The 26,036-nt window shown below is 37.2% G+C and overlaps 1 protein-coding gene across 2 annotated transcripts in view; it reads left to right on the forward strand.

Annotated features, from left to right (window-relative positions):
- Positions 1-3,152: 3,152 nt before the first annotated feature.
- The window catches only part of LOC306898022 (B-cell scaffold protein with ankyrin repeats-like), a 32,387-nt gene continuing 9,503 nt past the window's right edge, over positions 3,153-26,036 (forward strand). For both annotated transcript variants that reach the window (XM_079463229.1, XM_079463230.1), the window contains exons 1-9: positions 3,153-3,266; positions 3,701-4,096; positions 6,787-6,893; positions 7,089-7,227; positions 7,323-7,465; positions 9,596-9,710; positions 14,574-14,782; positions 23,807-23,852; positions 23,947-24,156. In XM_079463229.1, coding sequence (XP_079319355.1) covers positions 3,254-3,266; positions 3,701-4,096; positions 6,787-6,893; positions 7,089-7,227; positions 7,323-7,465; positions 9,596-9,710; positions 14,574-14,782; positions 23,807-23,852; positions 23,947-24,156 — 1,378 coding nt within the window. In that variant the 5' untranslated portion in view covers positions 3,153-3,253. The remainder of the gene's footprint in view (positions 3,267-3,700; positions 4,097-6,786; positions 6,894-7,088; positions 7,228-7,322; positions 7,466-9,595; positions 9,711-14,573; positions 14,783-23,806; positions 23,853-23,946; positions 24,157-26,036) is intronic.

Here is a 26,036-nt window from a genome sequence, read left to right on the forward strand (position 1 = left end):
TTTGCAAGAACAGGAAAGGTGTCTAAATGAGGAGTGCAGTAGAGCTCATTAGTCTTGCTTGTCTAACAGAAAATAAGATCCCTGTCTGATTAGAAAATGAAGATATGTGTGTTATTGCACATAAAAATGGCTCGTATGCATTGAAAAGCGGTTTAATCTATACTTGCATGATTGTTTATAGCACAACAATCAGTGATAATACTATGTTTGAGAACTTCGACGGCTATCAGAATATTTATTTTCCCTGAAACAACTGACAATTGTTAGAATTGAGGTTCATTATAAATGCAAAGGTAAAAACATAATCACAAGCCTTGTTGTTTACAAAAACGATAAGCGTTTGTTTAATCATTGAAGACCATAAAGACCGTTTCATCGGACGCACACGCGTACAAAAGTTGTTTGCATCTTTCTAACCAAAATGACAGCAGTACATCTTGACTGGGTAAATAATGACTGAACAAACTGATTTCTATTCCTTAAAATTCTCTCCCAAATTGCTGAACTAAATTGTGAGAAAGTGATGACAAAAAATTCAAACATCCTCAGCATTCCGAGGGCCAATTGGTCTTGCCTCGGGGGATTTGTCTAATAGACTACAGCATTCCAGGTGTCGCTGAGCAAAGTTAGTTAGTGTGTCTAAAGACTGTGAGACTAAAAGAGATTGACTAATTGCATTGTCGATTCAAGGCCCCCTGATATAACACTCTTACACTTAAAATTGCTAAGGTGTTTGGGGAGAACAGTAAGTCTAAGTAATGATTGCAGAAGGATGTTTATTCTACAATAGGTGAGACAGAACCGATGTGAAAGAGCGCAGATAGAGATAAATAAGTTCTGAGGAAGTGGGCTTTTGGGGTTCAGGGTCCAGGTCCATTCTGGAATGTGGCAGTAGTGTCGCTTCGCTGTATGAAAGTGGTTTGGTCGCACAGAGTGCAGTCAGTCTGAGGAAACATTAAAACACTGTAGAAGGGGATGCTGGCACTCAATCTTGTGTTGACTGTGGTTCATTTCTATCAAGTGTGTGTGATTACTGTACTCTGTGTGCTGTTGTTTATGTGATTGCCTTGGTAACACTGATATGCATTGAGAGGATTGTGTGCCCACCCCTCACTCATTTTACCGCTTGTTTAAATCTGGTTTAAGTTGTCTTTCTAGTAAGAAATGATCCAAGCAACTGCAAACCCAGTGAACTTGATTTTAAATTTTTCGTGCGGCCTTGTCTAGAAATACCATAATTTTAGCTTTTGAATCACTGAAAATTAGTTAAAAATTCATTTAAACATTGTCATTGTTATAGATAAATCACGGTGACTCTAAAAAGTAGCAAAACAACATTTGAGTGAATATATTTTTCATCATATTAACATGAATAGATTTGTGATTGTATTGGTATGGACAGTCATTGATCTTTTTATTTAACAGTCTGCTTTTACTTTACTTAATTTTACCTTATGCTGATACAAACATGCTGTGCTCACATTCATTGGGTTTACAAATATAATATATGTAACAAGAACGGCAGCAGGTAAACATTGATCACACAAATGAAAGGAATGCTTTTTTATTCGTACAATTAAAGAAGGATATTCTAAAATGCCACTTATATTTTTTATTTTGAATGCGAACGATTTGCAATTTATTTGCTAAATAAATGACATACAGTATACCAAATGACATGTTGTTCGTGGGTTACATCGTAAGCTCAAACATGTGCATTTGAGAAAATTGTTGTTTAAAGGCCAGTCCACCTTGGTAAAGAAAAACAATGTTCTGCCCATGATAGGTTAAAATTTCCTCTTTTTTGACCAGGTTCTTTTGTCTTAATTCTAGTTATATTGATGGCTCACAAAAACGAAAATTCTGTTATAGTTTATTCGATGACTTTCTTATGTGAAAGACAAAACTGAAAGATATTTTGAGAAATGTCCCAGTGTTCATAACAATGGAAGTCAATGGGGTCCAGTGTTGTTTGGTTACCAACATTCTCCAAAATATCTTCTTTTATCCCTAGTGAAAAATAAATATACTTAAAAGTATTTGAAATACATTTATTTCATGCTAAGTATACTGCACATCCATTTGCGCTTTATGTACTTAATTTCATTTACATTTAGTCATTTTGCAGACGCTATTATCCAAAGCAACTTACAAATGAGGTAAACAATGGAAGCAATTGGAACAACATAAGTTCAACAAAAAACATAAATGCATTAGAACTGGTCTCATAGCCTATTTGTTTTGATAGAAAGAGTAGAAAAGAGATAGACGTCAGAACTGATCGGTCAGCTGCTGACGGTAGAGATGTGTTTTCAGACGATTCTTAAAGATGGCTACAGAATCTGCTGATCTTGTAGCGGTGGGCAGATCATTCCACAAATGCGGAACCGATCCAGAGAAGGTATGTGAGACAAATTTTTTACCTTTTTAGGATTGTCACTACAAGACGTTGTTTGTTTGCAGAGCGTAGGGATCTGGTGGGTACATGAGTCTGCGTGTAATAAAACTAATATAATTAAACTATGAAAGAAATGTATTTAAATGTATTGCTTTTTTTACTAGGGATATTCTGCAAAAGAAAGTCAAACAAGTTTAGAATTATGAGTAAATGAGAAATACATTTTCGGTAAACTATTCCTTTAATTGCTGCAAAATGTGGCACTGCAAACTATTAACTACATAACTAAACTGCGTATTTGTTTGTTTGATTGATTACTTGTAGATTTACTTTTCAACCATGATAATAGTTGTCTCTAAAATGACACAGTACAATTATAAACAGAGGGATAAGTGTGTATGTGTGTGTTTATTCTGTCGCAGTGCTTACTGGAGGGTCTGTGCCAGCTCAGACGGTTCTTCCTGGCTTGCGTTTTACGACCGGAGGCCTGCGGGGTGATTCTCCCGTGTCAAGGCTTTCCCGTAGCTCAGTGTTTAGAGCATGACGCTAACAACACCAAGGTCATGTGTTGGATCCTAGGGATTGCACATACTTAGAAACAAATGTTTAGTATAATGCAATGTAAGTGGCTTTGGATAAAAGTGTCTTTCAAATATGTAAATGTTTAACAGGAAACAGAGAAGGAAACTGAAATCATCATCTCACGTCATCTTTACCGTTCCCACTCCTGCATTTTCATTACACGGAAACTACCAGACCGTGGATAGATATCGGCCGGAGTGGACAAAGGTTCATGTGTTTGATCACACGCCCTCCCCTTAACAGAACACCACATCACAGTACTGAAGAAGAGAGATGAGCAAAACATGTAAGTTAACTTCTTCTAATGTATTTTAAACTTTATCTTTCTACATTGTTTTTGACAATTTATGCCAGTTCGGCAATTGGCTGATTTATGACAGGAACTTCATACATCTGTTGTAAATTTCGGTTGACTCAAGTCATGTTTCATAAGGATTTCAAAAGCGCTGTTAACAGCAAAAGAACACCTGTGATTTTGATTTATTTCTTTGCTTAAGTTAAATAATTTTTTTATATCTGACAAATTGCATAGTTTTAAACTATGTAACCATAAGCTGCACAGTAGAACTACTTGTGTAAATCACTTGTTAAATCGTTGAAATTTGTAGGTATAGTCTTAAAAAACAACTTCCCTTAGACCATAATATACCTGTTTTTTTTTTTTTAAAGTAAAAAGAGTCTAGTATAAATTAAAAGCAACTATATCTCATCTCTTTATAGCTGAAGATCTTCTGATCATCTATGAGCCTGAGGCAGAGCAATGGGCATCATACCTGCGCTTCCACCTGGCAAGTTCCATTCCTGAGTCCGGCATCTGTTGTTATGACATTGCTATGGTAACCAGTCGCAAGAATGACTTCCTACGACTGGCAGGGTACAAATGCAAGTTGCTTATTCTGTCGCGGGGCATGCTGGAGGGTCTGTGCCAGCTCAGACGGTTCTTTCTGTCTCGCGTTTTACGACCAGAGGCCTGTGTGGTGATTCTCCTGTGTGGAGTGGAAATCATTGATCCTCTGCTGGAGCTGGTTCCACTGAAGGGTGAGCGGTGTCTTCAGATCTCCAGCGAGCAGGAACCCCAGGAGTACTGCTCGGCTGTGACAGAGATAGTACACCGAGGTGAGGAGATTTGGGAAACTGAGAAGGTGACTGGTGGCTGAAGGTTTGAACCCAAGAGGGTTGAACTATTATCCCCAAGAGCAAAACATTTGTCCTCAGATGACTCAAGTGGAACATTCCCTGTTGTAAAATCCATACTGTAGGTCGCATTAAATAGTTAGGTACATTTTAATTAATAGTTAAACATTTAACTCCGAGCAGTTTGTGTCATCATAATTCTCATTAGGAAATCATCCTTGATCTAATGTTAGTCACTTTACGTGTCATGTAACACATGGCAACCCTGTTTTGTGAAGTAATGAAGTCCCATTTAGTAATAATGATGGGACTGGAATAGCCTAAGAAAGCTCCCATTGAATTCCAGTAGTAGTCAGGTGAACGGAGAGCACTAAAGCCACATGCAGCAGCCGCATTGTGACAAATGGTTTGTTGTTGCAGGTTAAACAGCACTGGTGGGAGTTTAATGGGGTTTACGTTTTGCTGCTGTAATTGGTGATTCTGGAGACTGTAATTATGGAATAGTGTGAGGAGAGGACCGGAGACAGAGCTGTTCTTGGCACATATGAGACTTCATTATTCCTTCCTGAGCCTGACAAGCAATTACCATCCTCCCATAACTGCATCACAATCTGCTGATCTTTTGAGAATAATGTAGTCAACATGCTCTAGAACTGGGTATATATACACACAACCCAGTGTCTGGCCAAGACATTTAGGCCGCCATTGTTTTTTTAACGCTATTACACTGAGACTATAATTGTCTTTGCTTTAGTGCTGTAATTTACAGGGTGCATTATTTGCAGTACATTGCTTGACATGCTTAAGTACTAATATTATTTTCAAATAGAGCAGATAATCTATTAAGTACAGTAAGTGACCTAAACAGGGGCCATTTTGCTATGAGGACATTGTGTGTTATTTAATCATCTGATGGGGAACTGGGTCCATTAAGAAAGTATTTCCTGCATTGGTATGATTATTTTCCGTGTGTTATGAAAATATATAAAAAAAGGAAAGTTCACCCAAAATTAAAATAATTTATTCACTCAAATGTTTTTCCAAGTCTGCATCACTCTCTCCAGTAAAACATCATAAAAGTAAATGGGGACTAAGGCATCTCATTTTGCGTTCAATTGGTGAATTAAATGGATGAGTAAAATATGACAGAATCTTTATTTTTCGTGAACTATTCCTTTAATGTTTGCTCTCTGCGGTGACATGACGTTTCATCTTGCTAAAATAAGCCATTCGAGCAACATGAAATTCACCAGATATTATCTCAAAGAGAACAGGTTGGTTTGTTCCACCTGTCTCATATTGATAATTTTGTTCAAATATAACCATAAGCATTATAAACTTATAACGACACTAGTTCAGGCATGTACACGTTCATTGTTTTTTCGGTTGTCACCCTTTCAGGTACAGTTTGATTCCATCAGAGGTTCTTTGCTGATGGCTGCTTCGGTGAAAGGGACAAAAGATATGCAAATGTTTGCACTTCCTCATGCGGCAAACTCTGTACTTATCACTGAATATGTAAATCTTGGTCGCCACATCTGGAAAAAGTTTAAAACGGTTGCTGTTGCTGACACGACAGAGAGATTATATTTGGTAGATTTTATTAAGCTTTGTTTTAAAAGACAGCAACTGTAGGACCATCAAAACATAAATTTTACTTTATTGAATACTCGAAAAACAATGGATTCATTTCAAACCATGGTGGGATCAAAAAGGGACAAACCCAACTCTTGGGGTATAAATTAACCTATTCTAGGTTTTCTGGGTAAATTTAACCCAAGGATTGAGCTTGTCCCTTTATGACCCAACCATGTGTCACGAAATGGTCTGGACAGAACCCAGATGCAGGCAGACGAAGGTTTAACAATAAATGTTTATTAAATAAAACACCCGCAATGCGGAAAACCAGCACAAAGAAAACACTTCCAAAACAAACACTAGAAAACAAAGTCTCTAGAAAAGTGAAAATAATAAGTTTACAAACTGTAAACAGGAACAACAGGTTATCCAATAGCGTGAGCGAAAAACATCTAGTGCTACAATAGACATAAGACAATGCACCAACACTGAACAGAGAGAAACTGAGACCATATAAAGGGAGACACTAACGAGGAGTGATCACATGGGGAGAGTGGTGACAGCTGATGGGAATGAAACCCTAACGAGGTGAATTACAAAACAGCCGATGGGAATGAAACCCTAATGAAATTACAGGAGATAGGAGGGTGGGGCTGAGAGACATAACAGGAAGACACGTGGCATTAAGTAACAACATAAAGCCACATGTCTCCACACATAACACAACAGAAACACGAAAGACGTGGCAATGTCATGACTCTGCCCAGGGAGCTAGAAAGCTCGAGACAGGAAGGACAGAGTCCTAACACCATGGGTTAAAATTATATACTGTAGATTCATTGTTTTTAAACTAAATTAGCTAATTTTCAGTGTTTTTTAAATTTTCTGTGTTTTTTAATTAAGTCAAATGAATAATTAATATAAATTAAATTCATTTGTTTCACAAACTGTCCCTCAAGAAGTTCTGTGTGCCATATGTTAATTAAGTTCTAGCTGGCATTAAATAGATTGAGCTCTCTGTGCAAGCCCCCAAAACACATAAAAATACAGTATGTAATTGTGCGGTTGGTCAGTAATTCAGCATGTTTCTCCAGGTGGACAGAAGCCGGTCCAGGAGATGAAGCTTGAGAAGAAAAATTCTGATGGCTCGCTTGCTGCAAAATCCTCTTTACTGGTCTTACCCAAACGCATGCTATGTGAGGTCAGACACACATTTACAGCAGCCATTTTATTAGACTTTTGAGAAGGGAAGTTGTTCAAAATAATGCTTTCGCATTGCTGCTCATGTATTAGATAGAGTCCCAAATTCAGAACCACTCTATGTACCCAAATGCTTAACACTATAAACACTTTGTAAGCAATACTGACTGTTTCCATGCTGTGTATGTCTTTACAGAGTCCAGGGGAGATATTCATTCTACTGCAGGAGGTCATGTCCATCAAAGATACAGAGGTGGAGTTTAGTGGAAAGAAGCAGACAGTGAGAGTAAAACCTCTCAACTGGAATGAAAGCACGCTCTGTGTGTCTGCCCCTGGTAAAGATGCTTCAGTGCATTTTTACGGTGTATTGATAAGGCTGTATCTGTATGCAATGATATCATCATCATCCTTTGGTTGTAATATTTTGCAGACTTCACCGTTGGAGATGTGTGTGTGACTCTCTACTGTCAAGGAGTGGTTAAAGGCAAGGCCTGTATACAATACTACACCATGATGGGAGAGGTTGCTCACTATCTTCAACAAGCTGCAGATCCTGTCAAATTCATGTGCCAGGTAATCACACGTTTCTTTTAATAACATAAAATTGGAGATTAAAAGTTACATTACATTTCTTATTTATCCATATTTTGAAAAGCTTTGTGAGAAATTAGCATTTCTTCTTACACATATTAATTCATTCAATTTTATGAATGTTAACAATAAAACAGTGGATTGTGATGATTGTTGCCTAATGTCTTATATTGTCATTCAATAATCTGCTCAATAGAAATATTTAAAGGTCAGTTCACCCAAAAATAAGAATTGTCAAAATTCTACTATACTAGGAACAATTCCAATGGTAGTCAAAAGTGCACTAGAACTGTTTGCTTTCCTATATTCTTCTAAATATCTTCTTTTGTGAAGAACAAAGAAATTGACATGGAATTTTTGTGGCCAAGAACTGTTTGTTTCCAAGCATTCTTCCAAATATCTTTCTCTATGTTCATCAGAATCTAGACATTAATAAAGATTTGGAAAGACTTGATGGTGAAAAATGTGTTCCTTTAAAGGGGTGCTATTTTGCCTTCAAAGTCTTTATCATGTTTATAATGGGCTAAACAATTTGTTTTCATGTTTAGATTTTCAAAATGGTTTATATATTTTATATATAAAATATGCTTTAAATGTTTCTGTGTTTTACACCGTCATCTCGATTCTCAGATAACAAAACTATTTAGAGAATTTGTTTACCACATACCTTATTTCGGGCGATTTACCAAAAACCCATTCAAAAAACCCATGGAACCGCTAACTCGCTTCCGGGTTTTGCATACAAAAATACGTTATCTTTGACCCTATCCGTGTTTCAGGGGGGAGGGTCAATGTAAATTTGGGGATTCATGATGTCACTAACCCAGGAATGAGTTTGTTGTAGTCCCCAGCTATACTAAAACTAGAAATTCCATTATACCTCCCCTTTAAGGATAAAAGGCTGATGTTGGCAGGCTTCAGGCTAGTCATATTCTGTTTGCCAGAACTTGGGTTTTACGCCAAATTAAGGGAAAGCATTTACCATTTACCCTGGCAAGCCAGTTTACACTTTAATAGCCTTGCAAAATCTTATTGCAGTATGTACTGTAGGACTATTTACATACATACTGTAAAAATAACACAGAGCTGAAGGACAGCTCCACATTGAAATTGATTAAACTGGGTTTATGAAATGTTTTGTATAATTAATTTCCTGCCTAACAGTCTATATAAACAACATTTTGACACATTCATATGACGAAATGAAAAAGTTTAATATTGAGTATTAAACTTACTGATGAATGGGATACAATCTATCATCTCCAATATTAGGTTTGAATTCCATATTCTCCTCTGATCCCTCAAGGGTCTAATCTTGTGTGTGTTCCTCTGGTGTGTATTAAGCCATGACAATCTTCAGGATATTACGGGTTCAGCCAGCTATATATGTTTTAATCCTGCTAATTGAATTTGAGTTGTCCTAGGAAGATTTGGTGGCTTTATTAATGTAGGCGTGCTCTGTTAGCCTTGTGTTCTGAATACTACATTATATTTCCACACAGACTGTACAATGAAAGTAAGATGGATACGATCCAAACTTTATAAATTAGCCCTGTAATGTACTGGACACTTCCCTGTCCTCTGGGATATTCATTTTCACCTATTTAAAATGAAAAAATTAATGGAATACAGATTTCTATTTTACATTCCCAAAAAGTCACATCTATATTATTGAATTAATATGCTTTATTATTATATGTGGTAAACATTATTGTTTAGCAGCACCGTGAGCTTATATTATGATTCGTTCTTATATAGGTTTTGCAATCTGGGTTGACATTTACTTTGGAGACGTACAGTACATCATGTGTTCACATGATTTTAACCTTGATTTTACTATCAAAAAAACATAATGTGTATGATTTATTAATCTTAAAATACTTTCTTCTGTCACATTCTAATATGCCCAGACAACTTTAAAACTTGTTGATTTTACGAAAAGTATAATCACTTTCCTCTGTTGAGCTTTCAATATATTGGTCAACCCAATATGTCAACCAGTGTTTAAAAGGAGACATCAGGTAAAAGTCTGTTGGGTGTCACTAGATTTACAGAAATCACTTGAGCTTCGTAGAGTGAGGTTTGACGTGTCTCCATAATTTTTTTATACAGGCGTTTCAGGTTCCCTCCGTGGAGAAGCTGGATAAAACTCTGGCAGCATGTCTGGTGCAGAAAATGCCGACAGGAGGTTTCCAGGGCCTTCAGAATGATCAGCTTCCAGCCTGTGGTAAATGCTTCTCTAGTTCAGCATCACTAGCAGCTCCTTTAACCCATATTGTGTCTCATCGAACTCCAGAACCATTTCAACATCAGCAAAAAGGCTAATGCTACCAGCACTTTATTTTACAGTCTGTTACGAGCATGAATAAGTAATGGAGGGAAGCCGCCTCGGCCCACAGCAGTGCATTACTGTGCACTTGTTCTTCTGACATTTGCCTCCCTGCCCACATAAATGCAGCATGACCCAGATCCGATGCGGTTCTTCACAGAGCAATTGGCAGTGTTATACTATGTGGCCATACTAAATGTCTTTAGACTATCTTTGAACAAGAGCTAAACTGGGGTGGGGAGAGGTCTTCACAGGTCTACTTAGATCCAAAAACCTGATGTCCGACCCGAGACCATAGTGGGTTTGGATCTAAAAGATTCACAGGTGCGGGTATAATATTAGTGTCTTCGGATCTCGATGGTAGGCTAATTTACCTTGAGCCAGACCTGTCAAACAAGAAAACTGGATCAAGCTGTGTTTTTATACTGTTTTGCGTCTTTATCCTGAGTTTTCTGTTGAGTCATTTTCCAGAGTTGCCAATTGCAACAAGAGGAGCAACGATGTATCGCCCAACCATTTGATTTTTATTGACCTTTAGTTTTTCATATCCACTGGTTACAACTGAAAGAAGAATTCTGAAATTACAAAGGCTGACTATTGCAAAATTAAAATGAAATTGGAATAGTCTTGTCTCATTTAACGCTTCTTCACTTCACCTTTAATGACTTTATAATGTACAGAAAATATAAAAAATAATTTGTATGTCTTCCTAAATTTTTTTTCAGTCAGTTCGCTGTAACGTAACTGCAGGGATGACCGACGAAGGTCCAATATAGCCTACTTTTAATAGACACACGGAGGTGGGATACGCAAGTTACAATAAGAATAATTATTACATTTAATACAAGAAAAGGAATACAGGAACACAGTAAGAATATATACAGAGTCCGGGTGATGAGGGAATTTCTGACTTGTTCAGGGATTGCAGACACTGGACAGTTGCGGGAGCATGGGGCAACGGAGTCCAAGGAGAAATGCGGTAAAAACAGGCAGGGAAACAGACGGGCTGTGACAATCGAAAGCTAGTTTAAATATGTTAAAGGAGCAATATGGGATTCTTAGGAGTATCTTTTGACAGAAATGCAATATAACATACAAAACAATTTCTTCAGAGGTGTATAAAGACCTTACAAAATGAACCGTTATGTTTGTATTACCTAAGAATAAGCTATTTTTATCTACATACAGAGTGGGACTACATACATTGAATTCACAATGTTGCACCGCCATGTTTTGTACAGTAGTCCTAAACGGACAAACAGCTCTACAACGCACGTTTCCTCTACCTCTACCCTGCGATACGTAGTCCAGTTGTCTCTGACTTTACAATGGGGGGGAAACGTCTACAAACTTACTCCCCACTGCTATCTTGCTGTCAGATCAAATGCGTTTAACAGCGTTGCTATTTACTGTTATATAGCTCTGCTCTCAAATGTGCTGTACAATGCAAACCTGAAATGCTTAGCTTTAGCATAGCTTAGACCACACAAATAATAATGCACATGTATAAGAAAATCGAAGACACGAGTATATACAAGCAGCACACGGGTTCCAGATAAACAATGATGCTAATATTACAACAACATATCTTGGTTCTAACAAACAGAAAAGCCAATGCTAAACGCCTTAGTATCACGGGTCCTAATGTGTCTCTGCTGGAAAGTCTTTATAATATTAACGCTGCAACGCAGGTCTAAGCTCCTGTCTGACTTTTATGCTTCTCTTTATCCTTAAAAACAGACCCTTTATTTTATGTAATAAATAAGACATTGCTCTTGCTACAGTATTGCTAAAGCCCGCATGATCTCTTCCCTGCGTTACTATGAGAAAATGCACTGTCTCAGTCAACGACATATTTTTGTACTTTGATGGCCACCATCATGTTTCGAAAGGGAGGGGTGAGTGGAGGACTGAGAGATTGGTTGCAATTTTCAAACTCACCTCTAATGGCCGCTATAAATCCCAATCTAGACCTTTAAGTTCACAAACGGTGGCCTGACTGATCGTGTTCGGCTCACATCACCTGTCACTTTTTTTAAACCGCTTGTTGAACAGACTTTCACCAGAGTAAAATGGTATACACCTACAGTATGTGCTTGTATTTCTTATCAAGAACATGTAAAACCAAATAAACAAGATTAATTACAGACTGTCAATGCGTTTTGTTCGTTTTGTATGTTTTGTTTTTGGATGATTTGGCTTCGCGCAGGTTTAAATGCAGTTTTTATATATTTTTCAATTTTTTCCAACGTTGCTAAACTTTTTAACTTTAAAAACCTATATACAGGATTAACATGTGCAGCGCTAGGTGAGCATCCTAAAACAAAGCACAATCCTGCATTCAGGAGTCAAATTATGAAAGGGAATACGTTGGGAATTAGATTTCATGTTGACTTTAACATTCTGTATACATGTTTTTCTGGGCCAGTTATCCTGGGTGTTTAATTAGACTTTAGATGAGCCTGTGATGCATCCACCATATCTTCTTCAGTGTATTTTTGTTTATTTTCTTTTTATCTTCTCTTATTTATCATTATCTTTGTGTTTCACTCTCTCTCTCGCTCTCTGTTTTCATTCATTTAAAAACATTTTAGTTTTCTCATGCATTTCATTAATGTCTCTGTTTCTAACTCTCCCTTTCTCTTCCAACAGCTCTATGAATAATTTCAGGGCTACACATTTTCACATGAAATGCCACCAAAGTGGTATTTGTCTGATGGGGGAATAAAGTCAGTTTTAACATGACATTGTGCTCATCTTGTGTGATATTTGCTTAAAAGACGTAACACACATTAATAAAAATTAAAGCTTCAAAATCATAAGTGTGAAACGTCCGTTTACCCGGGGTTAAAAGTGTGAATATCACACAAGATGAGCAAAATGCTTTTGCAGGGTAACCCTGCATTGGGTTGGCAAACGTTTGCAGTGTAAAAAAACAAGCGGGGGTAGAATCATAGGACCAGACGCTTAGCAACGGACACCCAATCGAAAACTGAACAGCGCTTACCTCATTTTACAAGCTGTGTACAATCACAGAAACTCCATGCGCTATGTAAACAATCCTTTGAATTTGGGGTGTGCGTAACTAAAACAAGAGCACACAATCCTGCATACACAATATGCACTGCATAACTGTTAATTCACTATAAGTTCATGTGGTGTGCGCCCCGATTGCCAACAAAACACAGACATAACCAAGTTTCACTTATCTTATGCTGTTCATGACCGGCATCTTTTAGTGCTGGGACCAGTTTAAACGATCTGCAAATCCAAACAAACACGGCTGAACTTTGTGAACGAAGGAGCACATTGATGGGAATGCTCTTTCTCCCACTCTCATGGGTTGGTGTGTGGTCATGCTTTTCTGGGATTATTGTCCAATAAGGGACTAGGTAAATTGTTAGGAAACGGAATTTCATCTTCAAAAAAACTTTCCGAAACCTATACAAACGCTGAGGGAGTGTATCGAGCACAGAAATACTACGTCATACGTCCAACTCGTTTTTTGACAAGTTGACCATGTCAAGCATGAGAAACCAGCATGTTTAACATTGTAAAGAAATCAGAATGCATGAGACACTTTGGCACCCCTCCTTTAATTTCCCTCTAAGACAACATCTTCAAACGTATATAGATTCTTGGTTTCGTCCTGATTTGTCGGAGATCTTAAACAAGCCAAATGAGCAAAAAAGTTACACATTAATGGGGTGGTGTAACGCTGTGTCATGCATTCTGACTTCTTTGCAGTGTAAAACGTGCTGTCTTCTAATGCTTAACATGGTCAACTTGTCAAAAAAAACAAGTTGGATGTATAACGTAGTATTTGTCTTTCACTTGTGTGCAGGAGAGAGAGAGAACACCATATTCGCAAAGTTCAGCTGTGTTGTTCGTTCGCTGCATTTGCATGATGAAAGTTATATAAACAGTGGATATAAGATCGTTTCAATCGTTTGAAACTGATAGATGGAGGGGCGGTCCCAGCGCTAAAAGACTCTTAACATGAAGTGAAACTGTTTTCTTGGCAATGTGCGCACATGCTTTAGTTCCGCCCCCTTCACGCATGACATGTTTTCAGAAATAATCGTACAGCTGTATCTGTCGTTTATAAATATGATCAAACTAAAGACTCTGCGGATATTTGAAGGGTGCGATACTATTCTGTAAGTACTCAAGATTAACATGAGATATACAGAAACTGTCTGAGTTAGGGCCGCTTTAAGGGTCTTTTTGAGTTATAAAGAACAAAAAAGAAAAACAATCTTATAGGTCCCATTAGGTGATATAATAGGTGCAGTTTAATGTACTTGTTTTGTTTTCGATTGTTCTGCAAAGCCTCTTGTACTATAATCCCATTTGGTTTAAATGCCCACTCAGAACATAAGTGTTGCATGATGTTTGCTGTTTAGACACCTACTCATTAAGCTGAAATGCAGATGGAGCTATTAGGATCATGAAGTATGCTAACCTTTGTATCTACTTAATGTAAGTCAATATAAAAGGAGAACTTTTGCAGAGACCTGCACTTTAAAATGTGAAATTGTGTAGTTGTTACCATAGGGAGCTACTGTTAACTTTCTAACTTCTAGTTGTCATGTCATTTCAGTATGTAATGATATTGACATAATAAAACATTTTATGTTAATATTTTCGACCCCAAAAATGCCAGTTCATTTATATGTTAACACATAAAACACATTTTAAGTTCATTTAAGGGACACATTATAAAAATACTTACATTTTAGTATTTAAATAATTCCATAGATGGCCGTTCTTCCAATGTTCCAGAGGATATTCCTACTCTCCTGCATTTTGCCGCCAAACATGGATTGCGCGATTTGGCTAGTGCTCTCCTGCAGTGTCCTGGAGCCATCCCAGCCCTAAAGACCCATAACAGCTATGGATACACACCCCTAGATCTTGCCCACATGTATGGATACAAGCAGCTCCACATCCTTCTCAAAGAGTCATTGGTGAGTAAAACTAATTGTTCTGTGCTTATTCAGATGAATTATACAACAATACACTTATTCCGTGCTTTAACAAGTAATCTAGGTGGAGGTGTAGCTGTACTTGTTTTGAGGTAGAGGGAGCTGTGTTTGATTCCCAGACGTTAATAAGATCGTATACCCAATCGGACTGTGAGACATTTTGGATTTGCCAATTGTAACAATGTTGATCGATTTAAGGTTGCTATTCATATTCCAATAGCATAGGAAGATTTCATCTTCCAGTAAATCCACTTTAACAGATGTCTGATGAAAAAAGATACTCCGTGTATCACAGCTTTCATTTCTTCACGGCTGGATTGGGTGTTCTGGTGGGAAGGAATCTTGAGCTAAGAGGGTCAGATGGGGTTTTCGGGAGAATGCTAATGCTTAGATTTCCCTTCACTAATGGTGTTTTTTCCCTCGTTATGTTAATATGAGATATGTAGGTTATTTTCAACCATCTATGTACTACTAAGATTAAAGCATGGAGGAAAGTATTGCATGGAGCGTTTAGTTTCTAATGACACACTATCCTCATTTAGTATGCATCCAAATGTGTATCTAAGAATCCATTAGCCAAGCCTAGAGGAAGCTGGATTTCTGCTGGGCTCTTTTAATACCATTAAACTGTACTACAATTTGTTACCCAGCATGTACAGGCAAATCCACCATGAATGACATGTTATTAAGATGATCTGTCTTTGAAGCAGAGCAATGCTTTTAAATCCCTTCAGATTAATCAATTATAGATAATAAATCTTTCTTTCTTTTATTATCTTTGAGACAAATAATGGTAACAGATTCAATATTGATGAAATTCTGCAGTTTTGTGCTGAATGTAGATGACGCCACACCCATGTCACCAGAAAGTCATGCCCATTCCTTATACATTTAACTTTATGGCTTCCCAGATATGGGCGTGGCTTCTGATGTCACACTTGGGTGTAGGTGGGTGGGATGTCAATTGGGCCGGGTTGGATGCCCACCGCATTATGCAGCAAGACTTGCAGTTGAAACAGACTGTACAGTTTGAAAATTATAGGTCTTGGCTACCTGGAAGCTCGACTGATTCATGCTAAATTATCTTTATATGATGCGTTGTGAACCTGACATCTTAGATTTCAGCAACTCACTTTTTAGACAGCTTTCTTTTACAATACTGTGCAGTTTCTGTATATTTAACTCTCTTACACACACACACACACACACTTTTCTACACATCCACTCATTAATCCTAATTGCTTGTTAGATCTCTTTGTTTAAATGTGTGGATGCACATTAACTAAAACCTCTCAACTAATGTCTTTTTAAGAGTACATCGCTTTAACATTTGCCTCAATAGATTCAGAACGATTCATTGTAGATTAAGAACGATTTATTGTAGATTAATGGTGATGAGCAGCTGTAACAAACTTGGGCTTTTCTTTCAACTCTCTTTTTATCTAATATTTATGTAACAGTAAGACAATTTTGTTACAATGCATATTTAATGAATTTGTCAATAGATGTGAATTATGCAAGAGAAACATGATTGAAGGTAATGAAAGTAATGTCAAAGAAATGGCTTTCCCTTTTGCCTTTACCCATCTTTTTAAACCTGTTTGCTTCACAAGCAGCACAGCATTGAGCTTGAGAACGCTTCCTAAAATGTTCTTCTACTCCATCCATGCTATTTATCCAACTGCTATTTGATTGTTGTATCGAATTTAGAAGTTTCCTCTCTCAGTCTATAATCATTATCAAATATTTAGCACAGATAATTTAATGACCACTAATATGTCATTGACCAAAGTTTCATACAACTGATTCTTTGTATGCGTGTATATCTCGAATCAGTCTACTTCCGTTGTATTTAATCGTGGTTCTGGTTACCAACGGTGCTGCACATTTCCTAAGTCTTTTACATAGTTCAAAGCTTTATCTTATTAGCAGATGTGTTATATAAGATGTGCTCTGGGTCCACGGGTCCAGGAGTAAAACCTACATTGTAGCAATTAAAAATAAGGCAGGTGAGAGGTCTGTATAATATCCATGGCTAATCACAAATGAAATGACAGTCGGCAAAGATGTATGATCTGGTTCAGTCAGTTTGCAAACATTGCTGTGTATTGAGTACCAGTTAATGGTGTTCTCCACTCACAAAACAAGCAATTAATCATACTGTCCTCAGATTGTCAATCTGTTAGATGAAAGCATTGACTTCTCTAAAGGTTTCTTGCAGGAATCAGTCCATCATGTCACTTGTAGATCAGTTTGTGACAACTGACCGTCTATCAACTGTGTCAGCTTATCTGTTCTTAAAGTCCCACTGCATGCTCAATATGCACATTTGCTTCATATAGTATATGTCCATTCAATCGCTTGGACCATTGATTATAGGTACACAGATGCTTCATTTGACGTGTGAGCAGTGCTTGCTCATGTTGCAGCAACAGAGCTGAAACAGCAGGGCCAGTCTTTGCGCCATCCTTACATCTATATGGCTCAATCTATGGCTGAAATCTGTTAACATGATAACAGGGTTATGACATCATAAACTGAGGCTGTTTCAAACTGCATTTTTTAAAACTGTATTTGATAAGCTGCGGTTTTATGGAGAAAATAATATGATTTTGCACATGGTTTATATATATATATTTTAAGATTTATTTTGGGGCGTTTTTTGCCTTTATTTGGACAGCTGTTGTGTAGAGAGGACAGTAAGTGAAGTGAGTGAGAGTGAGAGGGGGTGGGATCGGGAAAGGACCTTGAGCCGGGATTCAAACTCAGGTCGCCCGGAGTGCAACAGCGCTATATGTCGGAGCGCGTTACCGCAAGGCTATCGGCTCCGACGCACATGGTTTATCTCAAAGCATATTTAAAACACCACATATAAATATAAACAAAATTCAAAACTTGATTTTCAACACAGGGGGACTTTAAGACACACATTTATATTAATGAATTCAAGTCAAGATATAAGATAACATTCTCACTAGATCATCGGCCTGTTATGTGGCGTCTCGTTCTTTCATTGACACATGCTGTCTTTCATGCTCAAAAACCTTTCTAATAATATAAGGATCCTTAGCATTTGTTACATCAAAAAAAGTAAAGCTACTCCTCATTTCCCTGTTCAAACATATGCTGTTTATAATGACATGGTCTTAAACTAATCAAAGATACTAAAAAGGTCTGCGTGCTCTGCTTCTATTGTGAGCATGCTACATTCGGCATGCGCTCTTATTTCAGCTTCGCCTCATAAACATGTCATCCCCTTGTGATGGGACTGTCTGAATCATGTCAGGACGTTAGGACTTAAAAGCGCTGTTAAATGTCAGACGGTAAACTGCAAACGTTTACTCAAAGATAAAAGTTGACCTGTGGCCAGAAAGATGGACAGTTGATTATGATTATTGTAATGCTAAGGCTTTGCATTGATGGATAAGGGCTGGTGCAAGTTTAGTTTGATCCATCGCTCACTTTATAAATAGATGAACTTTTGGAGTTACTCTATTTAGCCACGTGTCTAAATGGTAGTCATGCCAACAGAGGATATTTAAATGACTCCAGGGAGCCATCTGATCAGCATTCATAGCTGAGAAATTGATTTAAAACAGAGCAATGGCAACAGAACATGGCCACCATTCTGCATCCCTGCTAGTTGTATAATTATAGCCCAGAAATGACTATTACTTTGAAAAGATCCATGCTTTAATCAGTTTTCAAATCGTTCCCCTGTGGGACACCAGTGTCTACCGTTTTAATATCAGAACCCTTTCTCTCACCTGTAATGCTTCTCTCGGCATAATGGTATATAAATATTAAAGGACTTTCGGATTACCTGATTTTACTCACCTGCATGATCCCTTACTTCTTATAATCCTAGAATTAAGATCTTCAGAGCTCTCCAAATCCAAGTCGCTGGGTCTAAACGTATCTTAACAGCTTCTTTCTGCTCAGCTGGTTTGTATCTTGCATGGCTTCGTTTCTAATCCAGCCCAGAGATAAGTGTAGTTCGATGGAGCATGACAATATCCATGATCTTTTTCCTGTCCATTGTCTGTTCCCCTCAAATGTACTTATCCTTGATCAATTTTGTATCCGTGCAATATCTGGGGTACATATTTCATTCCCGGAAATACTGAAGATGTATACCTTTAGTGTGTTGTAAATTACAAATGTCTACTAATTCATTTGCTTTACGGATGTCTGTGGACCATTAGCTTTTGTTCATACATTAAGGTAGAAAACAGCTACGGTCAATTACAATCGTGTTTTTTTCCTCAAAAGCAGATATTGTATTTGTTCAGATGCAATGTTTTAAGTGCTTTCTTTCTTTCTTCATTTTAATGAGCTTCAACTAAATGAAAACTTCACGGTTAACTTCTAAACTAGATTAAAAACAGTGCTGTTTCTTCTCGTTCAAGTAACATAAATTGTCATATACAGTCTCTGACGTCTCACATCCATACAAAACCAATAACGGCAGAATTCTTGAGCAACCTCATATTTAAAGTTTAATGTTGCCATTAAAATGAAATCAATTTTATAAGAAGGCTGTGTTTTTCAGTAGTCCAGCATACCTCTGGGTTTACATGCGCTCGATACCTGGGTTGAGTCCTGAGTGAAGAGGAGGGATTTGCTTAATGATTGTGGTGTATTGATCAGAACGCTGGATTGATTTCTATGGGCACTTTGTAAATAATGGCTTCGGTTAATAACGTTGTACTGTGTGGGCTCTGAAAGGAAACGTAAGTCATTCTGACAGATCAAATCTCAGTTTCTGTGAAATCTAGCGGCAAGGTTGCGAATTGCAACCAACCTCTCACTCCACCCCTCCCTTTCGAAACACGACGGCTGACAGAACTTGGCGAATTACATGCAAGGGGACCCGCGGTGTATGTATATAGAAATAGCTCATTCTAAGGTAATAAAAACATAACGCTTCATTGTGTCAGTTGTTTATACACCTCTGAAGGCATAGCTATGTATATTATATTGCATTTCTATCAATAGATCATCACAAAAAATACTTTAATCAGTGGAGATTACCAGTCATGTGATTTGAGTTTGAAGTTTAAAGTGTTGGACACTCTCAGTGTACGGTGTGGATTTTAATGTAGTTAACGGGATAATAAACACAAAAAGAAAAGTTTGGTCATCACTTACCCTCTTTTCATTTCGAACCTGAATGACTTTCTTTGGCAGAACAAAAACTTAAAACACTACAGTATGTTCACAAAAGCAATGCAAGTCAATGGGGTTAGGTTTTGTGTCCTACAAAAGAAAGAAACTCATACAGGTTTGGACTTACTAATGTTGACAGATTTTTCATTTTTGTTTGAACTATCCCCTTTATACCTCATTTGTAAACCAACTATTTGCATTTGTTTACTTCTGATTTTAAGTAAATGTGTTGAAGGTATTTGAAGGCATAGCCCAAAATGAAAATTCTGTCATCATTTATACACCCTCATTAAACCAACGCAAGTCAATTAGTACTGTCGTTGTTTGGTTACCAATATTCTTCAAAATATCTTAAATGACAGGGTGAGTAATTGATGACAGAATTTTAATTTTTGGATGAAATATCGCAAGTCATTTGCCCCGGTTTAAACTTGTGTGTTTATATTCATAACATTATTAGTGGACATATTACTCTAAGGTTAAAGCCGTAAAAATCTTATACTTTTGTATCTGTCGTTTAATCATTAGAAACACACAAAGTTTTTTGGTGTAAAGATATCTTAAATGGTGTTTTACCTTTTCATTTACCTTATTTTTAAATGAATGCTACTTTTTGCCATACAATGCAAAGACATGTTTTAAGAAAGGCCTTAACAGGTTCTTAGGTTTTAAATAGTCAAAATGCTTGTGGGTGCTTTTGTATTTGAAGTCTTAATTCATTCGTGCAACTGACAGTACTTTTTGAAATAAAACAGATCTTTAACTCAGGTCATAGAGATCAAATCTACAATTTAAGTCACCTTAAACAGTCAAAGCACTGGCTACAAAAGAAAAAGCGCTTTCTCAGAGATCAGTCTCCCATGACCTCAGTTTGCCTCATCTATGCTAATGATATTTCATCAAACGACCTTTGAGTTTCATAAAGTTTTTATTCCAGCTTCAACACAGCCATTGAATGAATGCATTACCAGCAGGAGATTGGCGTTGTGGCACTGAGATTTGTTTGAAATTTGAATAATAGCCTGGCAGCGTCTGCCTCAGTAATGTGTAATAGTGGGTTCTTTCAGCTGGTGCTGAATAGTCAAATCATCTACGCCCACTTCCCTGATAACACATTTGGCTCTCTTAAAACTATCACTGTCAACACTTTTCAACTACAATTCTGTACTGTCACGATTCTTGTCCTTGTGTCCCCGGTGTTTGTGACCTTTTCAGTTACTTCCTGTTCTGTGCCATGTTTTGTAGTCCTTTGTAGTTTTTAGTATTCATTTGTTCCTTCAGGTGCGTCTTGTTATCTCGTTAGTTTCTATGTATTTAAAACCCCAGTATTTAAATTGTCTCGCTGTTTGTTTGCTATTGTCCCAGTGTTCTGCTCAGTGTCCTGCCCATTGTCCTGCCCAGTGTCCTGCCCAGAATTTCATCATTCTGAAATTAGCTTTTTGATGTATTGTGTTTTCTACTTCTTTTGCATGCTATTGAATCGTATGATTGTATATTGTCGGTGTGTGACCTGTTGTGGTCCTACTTCATCTAGTTTTAGGAACCTTGAATAACCTACAGGTTCAAATACAATGAAAATCTAATCTACTACAAAAAGATTACGATAATTTTAAGAATGGTTGTATCGATTAGACACAAAGAAAATTCGAAATGTTTACGTCTCTCTGTGTATTTTTTTTCAAAACAGAAATGTGTCTTTGGCCTGTTAATGTTTGTATATCTGGTAGCCCAGGTAGAATAAGAGGTCAGATGGGTCATAATTTTTGTTATTTTGCAATAAAGAATAGAATAATATAATATTTTTCTTATATGGGATTTATATATAACAGGATTATGTCGGAATTCACTACACAGCTCAATTCTATATTTGCTAAATTACTCAAATATATGGTAAAATATGCATATGCTATATACTAGTCATTGTTCCTTTCTATGCAAATTAGTCTTATTATACATTGCACCTTATTTACAAAAGTGTGCACTATTTGCCTGCCGTAACTGATGACTCACTTTTACTATTCATAGAAAGCAGTCGGTAAACGCTATTTATTTTAAAGATTTGTCTATGTACATTTATTGATTTTGGCAGCAGTAATTCATCCAATGATCAATTGCATGTTTAGCATTTTTAAGAAGCAGATTCGGGTTCCTGGATCGTATTGCTTGAAGGAATGATGTACAGTCACAGAAAGTATGCCATTGTGTTGCCACATTTTTCTGCATCCTACACAACCTCGCACTCATGAGTGGTCTACAAGACGGGGAATTGCACAGTTGGGTGCAACATTAGCAGATTTGTCTAACTCCTTGATTCGGGGCTAACAGATTTCCGACAGCACATGAAAATACGTATTGCTATTAGCCCGTACAATTCATTTGGATTCCCCCCGTGTCTCTTTAGCACCAATTCATGCAGAGCAAGAGGTCAGAACACAGCCCACGTATTCAGTTGTTGTGTTTTTGTTCTTGCTTGAACACACTCCCGACCATGGTTCATTTTCGTTAGTGCTATTACACTAGTCATGCACTACGCCTGATCAATACAAACTATTAAACCAAAGTTGGTTGGCTATGGTGGTTGATTTATTTATTTGCACCAAAAAAGCTATGAAATAAACAAAAATATTACATTTAAAACAGACAACCACTATTATTACTTGTACTAAACAACATGCAACATTTAACCCCCAACTTCATTTCTCGCCTGTCCCTTGACGTGTTGTTTTTTTTCTCTGATAGCACAAAAATATTTAAATTATTCATCACGACAAAAGAGCACTTGTGGACAAAATGATGCTGTGCTCATGTCCGACATCAAAGCAGCTTTCTTTCGCGAGCCCCCAACTTGTGATGCGTAATTAGCTTGTCTTGTCTATCTGTTAATACTCTCTTTCTACTCTAATGAATATATTCATAACATTGGATGCATAATGTGCGTAATCAATATTGGAGGGGACGAAGCAGAGGCTATTATTACGAGTGAATGGTAGCAGGTTGCTAAGTAACAGAACACATGGAGTGGCTTTAAGAATGAAGTGTGCATTGCATTGGAGTGTTCAGTTTATATTGTGCCTACTTTCATCATTTTGTATTTATTGTTTGAACAGTGTGAAATTGGTTTAGTTGCAGTTGGTGTATTTCGTGTAGTGCACCGTTGTTGAATTGAATTGTGTTGAACAGCCCCCACATTATTTGTTTTGAGGAAGTCTGAAGTCTGTGGTTTCCACAACGACCATTACTGTGTTACCAACCACTGCTTTGTGATATCCACAAATCAATTCTCCTAGCATGGCAAAAATGTCCTCAGACATTAAATGCATTTCGCAATGGTCACAACCAACTTTAAATACGCTTTGGTTGCTATAGGAGCAGTCATAACAGTTGGCAAAGGTGGAGTCGTGGTCTAAATGATATGTTTCACTTTCAATAAAACGAGTTAAGAGTCTATCATCAGTAAACGTATACATATTCTCAAAACCATATCATAATCACCCCAAACAGTAAAGTATTTGGATGACCATTACGGTCACTTGCACATACTTACACATACTGTGTTTTCATATTCAAAAACAAGGACACTTCCCAGTTAAAGGAACAGTTCGCCCAAAAGTTAACATTCAGTCATTACCCTCATATTTCATTAAAAGCTTATACAGTATATGACTTTGTTTTGACTGACATGAGGGCGAGTAAATAATGAAAGTATTATCATTTTTGTGTTATCATCATCTGTGCTGTGAATTTCTTGGATTTGCCTATTACTTCTGAATGTTTTGGCTTATTTGTTTGTTTATTAGACACTTGATTTGATTAATTTAGTTGGTTTTCTTCTCATAGGAAAATAATGATGGCACTGGGGTATATGAACTGATGGGCAGAGCAGGTATGTCTGTGGAGATGGAATGAATATGCAGACACATGTGGAAGTAATGAAGACTAATTCATCCCTTAATCTTGTGTACTTCAACTCTACACAGAGAATCTTCAGCTGGATGATGCTGATGAGCAATGCCAAAACGATGATGAAGATCCAGAAAATATCTATTTTCCTCTGTGTAGAGATGATGAAGAGTACGACACCATTCTCACATCCAGCGGCTCCTTAGTAATGGCAAACCGACCCCCTGCGCCCACTCCCCGACCCGATTTTCTGTCCACCCCAGAGGATAAGACATTCATCGCACAAGGTTTGACATTTCAGTTGTTTTACCCCTGGAGGAGAGCAAAATATATTTTGAAGAATTTAGGAAAGCATACATTTTTGGGTCACTTTTGACTACCATCGAACTTTTAAATATTTTTGTGTTCAACAGAACAAAGAAATGTAGAAAGCAATTTTTCCTACTATGGTAGTCAATAATGGCCAAGAACTGTTTGGTTACAAGCATTCTTCCATACATATTTCTCTGTGTTCATCAGAACAAAGAAATTGATACAGATTTGGAAAAACTTGAGGGTGAATACAGTAAATGATGACAGAATGTTTTATTTTGGGTTAACTGTCCCTTAAACAAACACCAGTGTATTAGTGCTGTGCCAGAGCCGTTGAGTCACGTGATTCATTGAGCTTTCAGATCATTCCTGGAAGTTATGCATTTCTTTTTTTAAATCATTATGTCTTTAAATGTGTTAAACGTTTACCTCAATAGGTCTGCGTTACTAGTAACTTCCGTGACTATTGAGATGCTCCATGAACCGCCATTGCTATGACTTCATTGGAGTCAACGGAGTTGATGTGATGCTCTCTCTTAATGGCTCTGTGACACCACAAAATATCTCTCAGGAAAAATTGTTTAATAACAAAATAAAATTTCTTTCAAAAATCTTTAGGAAATCAATCAACACGTGAACTTAACAAAGGTCAAACAAATCAGGACTAAACCCAAAGAACTTAACTGAACACACTAACCCCCTAAATGAGGCAACCGAGAAGCATTTAAAGGGTTGGACTAGTCCTTTCTTAATCTCATTTTAAGGGGAAAATGAAAACAACAAATACATCAGACCACAATAAACCATAATCAAACTATATAGAAAAAAAAGAGAAATATACTATAAAGAAACGACAACACATATACATTGATGAGTACCAACATTAAGTGAATGTCAGTAAATCCCCGAACATGCCATCGCACACCCCCTTTAATTTAGCGTATGGAAACCGGCGGGCGGAACAAAAGAGCAGCGGAAACCGCAAGCTGGTCCTTTATATGGACGGATTCCCGAACCGGAAAACAAGGATCTTTCCTCATCTCCCCACACCACAGTAACTTTAACTCAAAGAAACTAATTATTACAAATATACAGTATAGGCTACAGTACAGCAACTAAATTGTGTGCCCTCCAACCAGTTAACATGCACTACTGTGTAATAAAGTGTCTGAATGAAAGTAAACCAGTCTGGTGTCTTGTCTACTGAAACTGAAAAGTATAAACCACTAAATAAAGAAATAATACTACCAAACAAATAAACGTATGTATTTAAATATGATGTGTAAATATACGTGCATAACGAAATGAATGTTGGTGTATAAGAGTGTGTGAGCGAATCACCGCCGAATGTGTGGCCGCATCACCATCACACTTTGTTTTAAAACATGCACTCTAAAATGATCCCATGTATCTTTTGTGAAGAAGGCAATCCCTGAATGCACTGCAAGCAGTATAAAGATATCAAACAAAGACAATTTATTCAATCGTAAAACTAGTGTGACAAAATTGTTTAATCTTTAATATTTAATGTGGGACTATATCATTTCTTTCATAAAAGCCACAGAGCTGACAGTCCGCCCATTACAATAGATGCTGGCCCAGTTCAGTCAGTCCTCTGTGTTTATAAATTCTTTAATAGACTTGGGCAAAAGCGACCCAAAGTTGGACCGTTCATCATAGCCAGCAAGATCTTAAATGTTCAATTTCAGTTGCATTAATAATTCAGTAAGATAAAGGTACCAAGTGACTTGTATTGTTCGAGCTTCATAAATCATTTATACGATTCTGAAGCTGTATTCATAAAGCATTGGAACAGCTGCACGATCACACTCTCTTTTGATTTCATGTCAGAGCA

Source organism: Barbatula barbatula (assembly GCF_947034865.1).
Source record: "Barbatula barbatula genome assembly, chromosome: 1".
NCBI lineage: Eukaryota > Metazoa > Chordata > Actinopteri > Cypriniformes > Nemacheilidae > Barbatula > Barbatula barbatula.